This window comes from Ruditapes philippinarum, unplaced genomic scaffold (genome assembly GCF_026571515.1).
Source record: "Ruditapes philippinarum isolate M1 unplaced genomic scaffold, ASM2657151v2 ctg6287_1_1_1_1, whole genome shotgun sequence".
Classification (NCBI taxonomy): Eukaryota; Metazoa; Mollusca; class Bivalvia; order Venerida; family Veneridae; genus Ruditapes; species Ruditapes philippinarum.
Genome location: NW_026858342.1, coordinates 67,780 through 78,785, shown reverse-complemented (window position 1 = coordinate 78,785; position 11,006 = coordinate 67,780). Strand labels below are relative to the sequence as shown.

Genomic DNA, 11,006 nt, shown 5'->3' with positions numbered 1-11,006 from the left:
CGTCCTAAAGTAGATTATTATTTACTTTCAAAGGTAAAGTGTAAGACTTTTTCTTATAGGTTCAAGAAAAAAATATATTTTTGAGTTACAAGCGATTTTAATCTTTTTTCGAGCGAATCAATCCGAATATATTCGCGTCTATAAATAACATTTAAAATCGCCATAAAGGGAGTCACTGCTGCATTCCGTAACTATTCAAATCACAATATTGAACGAGGAAGTTTTGAAAAGGTTTATTTGCTAGTGATTAATCGGGTAGTTATATATGTATCCGGGTTTAGTTCGTTTCAAAACTGTTAAGAGATATTTCTTAACTTCTTTTACTTTTTGAAACAGGCAAAACGGATATAATTATTGGGATTTTTCTTTTACTTTTGTTACTTGCTAATAACTGTTTTATAAATTTTATCATCATTCATGTTAAACTTGTTATACAAAGGACATACCAGAAGTATAACTTTGATTTTTGAGCAAAAAGATGCAACCAATTAAATAAAGAAGAATAATAAAACAGCATCGTTCTGTTAATATGCTAAACATAATTATGAATTCGAGAGAATTCCCATAGCTTATTCACATTATTATCGATATGTATATTATTCTCATTTTCAAGACTGCTTTGCACATATGAATACGAGATAATGTTGTCAAAGGAAACGTCAGTATTTATACTAGTACATGTACTGTTTGTTGATATGGTTTTTACTGGTAATTTCTTTACTAAATGATAATATGTCGTTTAAGAATACAAATGTGTGATTTCTTCTTACAACATGTTTCTTAAATTTCATAAAATTAATGCAGATATAATTTTTTTTACAAATTGTCGCCTGTTCTTAGCATCTTCTTTCGGGCATTATGGCTTTAACGCACCCACTACTTTTCGTGACCGAATGCAAATTTTGCGACAACGGGTCTTACTTTATTTGAATTGTACTTGCCGATTCAATAAACACATTGTAAACTAATTGTTTCTTAGCATTTTCAATGCTCAGTTTGTTTTCAATCAAGTCATGGTTCAATCAACATTGTCTGACAGGGTCTTTCGTCAACTTCAGGTATCACGAAAAATAAAATATTGTCCCGCATACTTTTATAGAAAGACTAATTTTTAAACTATTTTTTTATAAAGAAAATACATAAAATATAAATAAATAAATAAATAAATTAATTAATTAATAAATTAATATATAAATTTATAATTTAATAGCGTCATTACTATTTCTTGAACTTTATTCGTCTTTAATTAATACTTTGAACATGTAGATTTATTGAATACATGAAATCTTACTACTTACTTTTATGCAGAGACTATCCTCTTATATAACACATTTCCTATATATCTTTCGCAGATCCATGTATGAAATAAGGAAAAGGGATATACTATAAAATTGTCGTCAATTGGACCTTATAATTTAAATCTTCTTTTCATAATTGACATATCTTGAACAGCCATACAAACCATCACGTAATGCAAGTGTATGGAAATGATTTGCTTAATAAGAATAATATTGATGCCTTTTTTAAATTTCTTCTTTTTCAAAAGTTAATGTCGATTTCCATGTGCTGCTTTATATTTGTTTTCGTCTTAATCTTTGTTATTGCTCATGCGTATAGTTTTTAAACATGTTTTCGTGTATACCTTATAATGCTTAAAGGAAAGACAGTTTATAATGCTGCTGTAACTTGATGTCCAAGACTTCACAGTTATTCCAGAAATTTATGCTGTTTTCAGGTATGAAAAAATGATATAAAAAATGATATAAAATCGATTATTTAACAACTTTTTTCAATAAGTAGAATATGTAAGGCAACTTGTCACAAAAAAATGCTCACCAAATGTGACAGACTTTAAAATTGCTTTGACTCAAAAATATACACCTTATTGTCAATGTAATAGATGTTAAACTTCTTAACAGGATTAAATATGAAGGCTTTTACTGCTCTAGATCTCGGTTATTCATTGATAACACATATTGGCAAGCAGAAGAGATCTTATATATGAAATATATATACGGAATATTTGACACAAAAAGATCATTTTAATGAAAAAAAATAAAACAGAGGATACTTAAAGTGAGCAAGTTCAAAACGTTACTGTTTTCTTATTTAAAAACAATGTGAAAATGAATAAAAAAAGGTGTTGCACTTTTCTCATATTCAGCTATATAGATATTGAATAGAAAACACTAAAGAGTATTACTGTTCTTGATTTTATCAAATTATATTTTCTTTCTTCTTGTTTATATTTCATGAAGTGACAGTAACGGAAGTTAAACATTCAGATATTTTCTGTCAAACATTTTATATTTTCCTCAAATAACTTGTCCTTAATGTATATGCGGGAAGTTGCGAAAATATTAGGCAGCATGATTGTGCACAATTTAAAATATCAACAACATCCTACGGCCTACGCATACAAGCTGGGAAGAAGCCTTCCCAGAAACAAGGCAATGCTTGTTAGACTGGTACATTTTTCAATGTTAAGGCTTATGATAAAAGTACAAATGTTGCTGCAATACAGCAATTGAGACGCTCCGCGCATAAAATGCGCTCATTACAGATACCTTACCAAATAATTCCTACGCACATGTCATGTTCTATTCAGATTATGTACAATTGTACATTATTCCGGATGTTTTGTTGATCGTTTTTTGCATAATTATACTTATTGTACGCACTTTCGATGAGAGAGGGGCCAGATATCAAATTTAAAAAATGCTTTCACTGATTCCTACTTTAAGGAAAGTTATTCCAATAAAACAAGGCTTACAAGACTTATGAATGTAATGTGATATGACAGTAGTGAAACATTGTTCTATTTGCGTCACTATTGTAGTCAGTAATATAAGATGATAAAAATATCAAAGCATGTACATTTTCTTTTTCACCTTTAATGCTACTCATTTTTCTAGGAATAGCAACAACAAATCATGGTAAGAAATATAACAATCCATATGGAAATAAGCCAAAACGAAAACTTTCATCGACTTTCAAAATGTCCTTAACATGTTTCGTGGCAAATGGTATACCATGATATAACAAGAAAAGCATTGATGCAAAACATCAAGGGACGTCCAAGCAAGAAATGCAGCAAATGACGATGAACTAGTAGACCTCTGATGACCAGTTATTCTTATACGTTTGTCAACGGTTAATTGGATTTAAGCAGAATTGTATATTAGATAAATGGGCGGACGAAAGACATTGTTCATCATGAACTGTGGTAGACTAGCTTGCTAGAGATTAGAATATTAAAAGTATTTTCTTTGGAACATACAAAACAGTAGTAAAAAAATATAAAGTCTGTTTTTTAATTATCATAATTGTAACAACTATACAGACAGTATATAAAATAGTAATAAAAGGGACTAATATAGTTATATATTACATGCATTTTTTCATATCAAATTAAAAATTAAAAGAAAATGGTTTCTATAAATACCTGTAACTTAAAATACAGTAGTTATATTTCAAGTCCCAGTTAAAAACTGAAAGAAGAACTCACACTGCAATGAAATTTTTGGGTGAATTTCAAAAAGGCCAAATTCAGGACTTTTTGTTATACACCTTATATGGTGAAACATTATTTATCAATATTATAGAAGACTGTTACCTGAATTTTAGACAGGTGAGGGCAACTTACATTATGTTCGTGGAATCAAAGATATATATAAAAGCTACTTGACATTTGTGATAAATAAAGGGCTATTATTAATTGATTTATTGGAGATCAATGTACTATTTTGTTGAATTGCTTCAAAATCCTCGTCTGGCCTACCAGTATGTTTACATTTCTACCAATAAACCAATGACACCTTATGTTAAAACTGCAGACGAAAGTTTCTGTTATTAAGATATTATGAAAAATATAATATTTATAATCTATAAAGGGTGCAAGTTATTGTTGAATATGTTTGCATTTCATTTCCTGCAAAATTCTCCAGTTCGTTATTTATTACCATAGCGCGATTTCGTTTAGTTACTTCAACTACTTCTACGAGTATCACTAGATTTTCGGACTTCCATAATGTTATGCTATGTCATCTTTTTATAGCTTGATATTCGAATTCATGTTAATACATAACCCACTGTGTACAACAAAATATTAAGTAATTTCTTGTAGAAAATACAAATGTAAGAAATAAATTATCGAATTTAAGTTTATTTTTTGCTTTGTCTTTTATGTTCCCAGCGGCTGAATTCCGTTCTCATTCATAAATATGACATGCTGCGAATCACTGAAGGGGAAACCAATATATGACTTTATATAATAGAAATCGGAAGGAATTCTTGAATCCAAATTTATTTTTATCTGTAAATCGAAATGAATAATTGATAAAAATCGGATCCATAGACAGAAAAATAGTAAACACAAATAGCTCCATAAATACAGCAATAAGAAAGAAATTCAAATAAAGGATCATTTGTAACAAAAAACTTGTTTCAAATGTTAATTATTTAGAGATCGCTGTTTAGCAAATATTGACATTGGCTTGAGAAATGGACCTTAGTTAAAATTGTTGTTATGTTTTTTTAAACTGTATTCAAAGAGTGATAAAATTTTATTAAACTAAATAAAAACTGAACAAAAAGATAGGTATGAATACAATATATAGTTATATCTGATAACATCCTATAATTAATCTCACATTTTAGATCTGTATCTTTATCTTTCTTTTATAATGTAAGATTATAATGTGTATAACCATGGGATAGTGATGTTCTTAAAAACGACAACATTTGTACTAGCAATGTTTGTTGATAAATATTTGCTTGTAAGTATTATCACGTAATACTTCATTTTAAATTTTTACAGTTTAAGTATAAAATTTAATTCATGATGAAGTTAAATTCATGATTCATGCAATTAAAAAGCGTAATATTTTTTAGTTTAAATCTTGAATTCATGAAGATTAATTCGTGTATATTGGAACTTTCAATGTTACCAACTTTCGTAAGTATGTTTTACATAATTTTAATGATTTTCGATTTGTTCTTCTAATTGCAAAGAAGATAATAGCGTTCATGAATTAAATACGAGTTTGTTCTTTTTGGACCGTATCAATCCGAATATCTAACATTAAACTTTAAAATGAAGTCCCTGGTGCATACCATTCCTATTCAAATTACAAAGTAGAAAGAGGAAGTTTTGAACCGTTGTATTTTGAAATTTGCATTTACTCTGTAATCTCATATGTCTTTTGATTTGAGATAATATAGTATTGTTCTGTTCTGTTCTGGTAGCAATTTATCAGGTATTTATGAAAGGTATTTATATATTATATCTTTTCAGTGTTGTTGTGAATGATTAGTGATATTTCTTAATTTCTTAATTTTTGCTTTTTTAAACAGGAATAACGGACATTGTAGTAATTCTTTCAATATAATCATGAGTATCGCTTTTTGTTGTTTAAGTTAAATTGTACCTTTTAATCTCTGTATGACACCTTCGATCGATATGTCTAGCATATTTTGTTGTAATGAATACAATTCGCTAATACAAAATACATACCTTGAGTACCATTTTGGTTTTTAAGCTAAATATATAATATAACAAAGGGAAGAAGAATTTAAGCAGCATCGTTTAGTTATGCTATAACATAGATATTCCTTTAAGTTTATCACAATATTATCTATATATAGAATTCTCACTTTTAGATTTGCATAAAGAAATACGGAATAATGTTGCTTAAGGAAACGTCAGCACTTATACTACTATTTATTGTGGATATGGTATTTACTGGTAAGACATTTTACTTCAATTGATAATTTGTACTTCAAGGATACAAATGTGTGAATTTCTGTTAAAACACGCTTTTTTGTGAATGCATCTATAAAGTGATAAAAAGTTGACATTTTAATTTCATTTTATTATTAACCCTAATTTTTTATTTCATGAATTGTTTTATTGTTTGGTTAAGTTAAATAATTATATATTTTTTTATAAAAAACCTGACTTATCATATATGTGGTTCTTTTCATTGTAATTGTGGAAATATACATGTATATAAGAGGAATATGTTAATTGCCAAACATATTCATATTTGCAGAATGTAAGGTTGGCTGCAAATCATGCTCTGGCTCCACATGCACAAGTTGCGAATCATCTTACTATTTAACAAATGGTCTCTGTTTACCATGTCCTCCAGACTGTGAAACATGTAACAGCTACGATGACTGTACTTTATGTAAACCAAGCAAATTTGGTTTACACTCAGGATGTACTTTCACCTGTGAAAGTAATTGTCTAAATAATGAATGTCAAGATGATACGGGAATTTGTATACAATGTAAACTTGGTTTGTATGGACACCAATGTCACCATAATTGTAGTGTATGTGAAAACGAACGTTGTGATTTACTTACCTGTTTGAGTGGTTGTAGAGAGGGATATTATGAGTATAAAACCGGTGTCGAAGTAATATGTCTAACCTGTCCATCAAATTGTAAACATTGCACAAATGGAAAAACATGTAATATTTGCAATAACGGTTTTCACCTCTTTAAGTTTTATGACAACGTTCACTGTGTTTCATGTTTGCAAGAAACGCAATGTCCGAACTGTATTATTCAAGGTTGTAACGAGTGTCAAATACACAATAATTCGTTAGTATGTGCTGATTGTCCAGAAGGACAAATATTCAATGGTAACACATGTGGATCACACATATTATTGTGCTCACAAGAATGTTCAACGTATTGTGATAGTTCTGGAATATGTCAAGGAGAATGTAATGAGGGTTGGACTGGTGAGAAATGTTCCAAAAAATGTAACAGCAAATGTTTAAAATGCTTAACAGATGACGGAAATAATTGTTTAATGTGTAAAGGTAATTTTTACTCAACCGATTGCAGTTTAGCCTGCAATCCGGCATGCTTAGAAATAAGTGGTAAACATACATGTGACAAGGCAGACGGCTATTGTTCAAACGGATGTAACCAAACCTTTTGGGGCGAAACCTGCGAGAAACCTTGTCCTGGTGGATGTAAAGATCTTAAATGTGATAGAAACAACGGTACATGTACGGATGGATGTAAGAATGGATTGACTGGAGATAAATGTACTCAAACTATCACAATCGGTAAACAATGTGCATATAATTACTGCTAGGAATTCATTTCAAAATAATTAATTTATATGTAACTCCTATGGTTTTAAATCAAATTCATAATTACCATAAATATCAATTATTCATAATTATTTGCTCTTATTATGGTGGCGTAAAGGGGATATTTAAATAATAAATTTTGGCCTTGTTTATACGCGTTAGAATTACTTTGAACATCGGTAACTATAACGTGCACATGTTGTAGTTTATACGTTTTAACTCGTGTTAAGTATCAAAATGATATAATGCCGAATAATACTCATTCTCACTGAATAAAATTCATAAAATATATTACGTTGGCATTTAAAAGATATTGATCCGAAAGACTATTTAAGCCATTTTAGTTGGCCGACCCGGGAATCTGACCCTCAATGTTGAGATTACAAATTTCGCGCTCTTAAAGATTAAGCTTTGCGAGCTGGCTTGACATAGATGACTGTTTTTGCATTTAATGACGAACTTATTGTTCCAGTAATCATTAGACTAAAGTTAGGGTAATATCTATTACACGTCAATGTTATATCTACAGAAACATCGGTGACAACAACAACAACAACAACAACAACAACAACAACAACAACAAAGTCAGCCGAATTTGTATCACAACAACAAACATTTGTGCATCATGACAATAAAGATAGTAATTTTACCGTTGGTTATTTCTCTGGATTCGGATCTTTTGCTGCCATTGTAGTATTTGCTGTATTATTTTACCTAATTAGAAGAAGGTGAATGTATTCACGAAATTAATACTATACAAGATTTTCTTCTTTATGTAAAACAAATTATCTTATTTAATGAACTTATATAATAATGATAATAAGCATAATGTTATTGTCGCAATTTAATTATCATTTAATTGTTGTGTTTGTACTATCAAGTTAATTATGTCGGTTGTTACTTATTTGGATTTTACCTATTACTTAAAATACACATTATACGTAAAAATGCTTAATAATATTATAAATTCTATAATTCTTTAAATACAGGTATCTGGCAAGTAAAATGCTCCAAGATAACAGACGTAACGTTGAGATTCCAACATATTATAACACTAGAACTGATTTCGGAGCTGTACATGCTGAGTCAGCCGATGTGACTAATAATTACGAGAGTTTGAGTGATAACAGGACCATGGATAATGTATACAATGGTAATTAAAATGTGTTTACTTGATTTACCTAGACTTATGACAATTTTAAGTACTTGATGCCATTTTTGTTGTTCATAATTATTTATTTATTATGATTAATTAATTACTTAATTAGTTACTAAATCATTTGAATTGATTTATTCATTAATTAACTAACTAATTAATTAATTAAGTATTTTAATTTTAATTTTGTTAAAATTTAATAAAATATTTTAATTTAATTAATGAATTATTTTAAAAATTTAAATTTTAATAATTTTAATTTAAATTTAAAATATTATAATTTTTTTTAACTTATTATTAACTTATCTATTTATTCATTTATTTATGTTTTATTTATTTGCCTATTTATTTATTTGTTTATTTTCAGATCTAGAAACAACATTGTCATAGACGTAAGAGAAATTAGTCTTACTTATTGAAACTTCAACATGAACATTTAGACTGTATTAGTTTTAGTGATTTACTAGTGAAAACAACAGAATGAATTGTTACAGTTATACTGAATTTGTTGTTTCTAAGGTCATTGATGCATATTATTATTATCCTTATATAATCATTTTTGAAACGGCTCATATTAATGATAAGCTAGTTGTATTAAGGAAAGAAACTCTTTTTCCTTCTAGCAATATTTTAACATGTAAAATACGACTAAAGTGTTTATCAAAATTATTTTTTCTTGAATATTTCAATCTTGTATTTGCAAAAAGCTTGACATACCTACCGTCCCATGTGATAACTCTTATCGATAAGCTAAATTCACAACACATATATGTAAATTTTACTACAGTATGGTAAAAGTAAGAAGCCAGCAAAATGTTCAGTTCTTTCATCTTTATTAAATCACACTTCATAAATTCTTTCAAATATAGAATGTGTAATTTTGTAAACGTTACTAATTAAGATCGCTGATCAATACAAGAAAGTATTATTTCGGTATTTTTGAGACAGATGTTATGGTTACAGTCTTCCTAGATTTGTTTGACGGCTGTGTATTAATATATCAATACTATGGGCAATGCCATTTTACTAATCTAAGAAAGGATTTATCATTGAAACATAGTAAGCGTGACATATACTTTGAGTATATAAAAACAAAACTAATTTATATTTCATAATTTAGTTTAATTTCAATATAAAATGTATACTTTTATCTTATAACAGCTTATTATTGTGTACATATTTTACATTATTTGTTTTAAAATGTTTGATTTTAACATGTATAACAATGTTCTTGAAAACGGTATCAGTCATCCTAGCAGTGTTTGTTAATAAAGGATTTGATCGTAAATACTTCTGCATAATAGTACCCAATCAATTTTGACTGTTTACCTACAAATAAGAGTGATAAAAAGTGGACAAGTCTTTAACGTAAAATGCATCTTTACAGATTTTATATTACATTACGGAATAATAATATATAATGCTAACATTCGGCTGAAATACAAATATGACATTTGGTTGTATCGATATCTTTATTCTAAAACAATAGCAGTAAAACCTGCTATCATAGTATATTTTAAAACATATCACTTAAATGTATTTTGATTAAAGTTTGTATAATTGGTGTTAAAAATATTTTATTGGCTTTCAATCTTGATCACATGTTCATCATCTTTTAGTTATGATCATCTTACTTTTTATCAAAAGTGTTCGTTCATTGTGCTATATAGATTGTTAACATTGCTTAAATAACTGTATTTCATGTAAACAAAAATTATATGGTATTCATATAAGTTTAACTTTTACCACTGATGATAAATGTCTAAATAGTAAATATATAGAGGATCCGGTATATTGTTATCAATTCAAGCCTGGTTTCTATATGCTTATATGAAAGGTTGCAGATCTGGGTATTATCAGTATCAAACCGGTTAAAAACAGTATATAAAATTGGTTCGTCAAATTGCAATCAGTGCTCGAATGCCGGAATATGTTAATTATGCAATGATGGTTTTCATCTCTATTAATTCGATGGCAATGCAAACGGATCCCCTGAAAAAGAACGCCAAATAACCCGTTCATGTGTAGAACTGAAAATGCGAGTTACTGCCACTGTCCCCTTATGTAGAAAACAAAGAATAAACTGCTAAAGAAATTTAAAAAAATTTTGATCTCCTTTTGTTCGGGACAAGAAGTTTTTAATTTCCCCATCCTTTACAAAAGGGGATGGTAAAACAACACGGTTTTTTTTAAAAATTTTTAAAGGGGTGATACAAAGGCCCTGATCAAAACCGTCCCGAAATAGTGACAGAAAACCAAATGAATATTTTTAAAAGGTTTCAATGAGGTATCTTGCAAAAATATAAAAATTTTTAAAAGATACTACGGGTTCGAGAAATGTTTAAACCATTCCCTATAAACAATACATTTCTTTCCCTAAAATTACACTGTCAAAACGGAATGAGACAGTTTTTACGAAAAGGCAATTAGCCCCGGGGGATAGTCAAACCCCTTAGCTTTTTCCAAAAAAACAAAAACTAACCATTTGGTAAATATTTTTCAATTCTGTAGCGTAGATACGAGTACCCTATCTGCGTAGTTCGACGTCCTTATCCGAAATGTAACGGAAAAAGGCCGAGAAGTTAAAAAAAAAACATTTCAAAATATATATCTGCCAATAAAAATGTAAAATCAGTTTTCTAAAATGAAGCGACTCACGAAATCTGGTAAATAAAATGTTTAATTCAGACATAAAAGAGAAAAATTAGATAAAGAACTTTTTTTCAAATTGAGTTTAT

The 11,006-nt window shown here is 28.6% G+C and overlaps 1 protein-coding gene across 3 annotated transcripts; it reads left to right on the top strand.

Annotated features, from left to right (window-relative positions):
* Positions 1–1,243: 1,243 nt before the first annotated feature.
* On the top strand, positions 1,244–10,053 carry LOC132752909 (proprotein convertase subtilisin/kexin type 5-like). 3 transcript variants are annotated; one of them, XM_060743315.1, is made up of 6 exons: positions 1,244–4,778; positions 5,662–5,746; positions 6,054–7,085; positions 7,642–7,840; positions 8,102–8,265; positions 8,636–10,053. In XM_060743315.1, exons 1-6 carry the CDS (start codon positions 4,722–4,724, stop codon positions 8,656–8,658), a joined length of 1,560 nt encoding a protein of 519 aa, XP_060599298.1. In that variant the 5' UTR covers positions 1,244–4,721; the 3' UTR covers positions 8,659–10,053. The 3 variants fall into 3 exon arrangements, with proteins under 3 accessions (XP_060599298.1, XP_060599300.1, XP_060599299.1); XM_060743317.1 differs by lacking the exon at positions 1,244–4,778 and adding an exon at positions 4,807–5,258; XM_060743316.1 differs by lacking the exon at positions 1,244–4,778 and adding an exon at positions 4,807–5,271.
* The last annotated feature ends 953 nt before the right edge of the window (positions 10,054–11,006 follow it).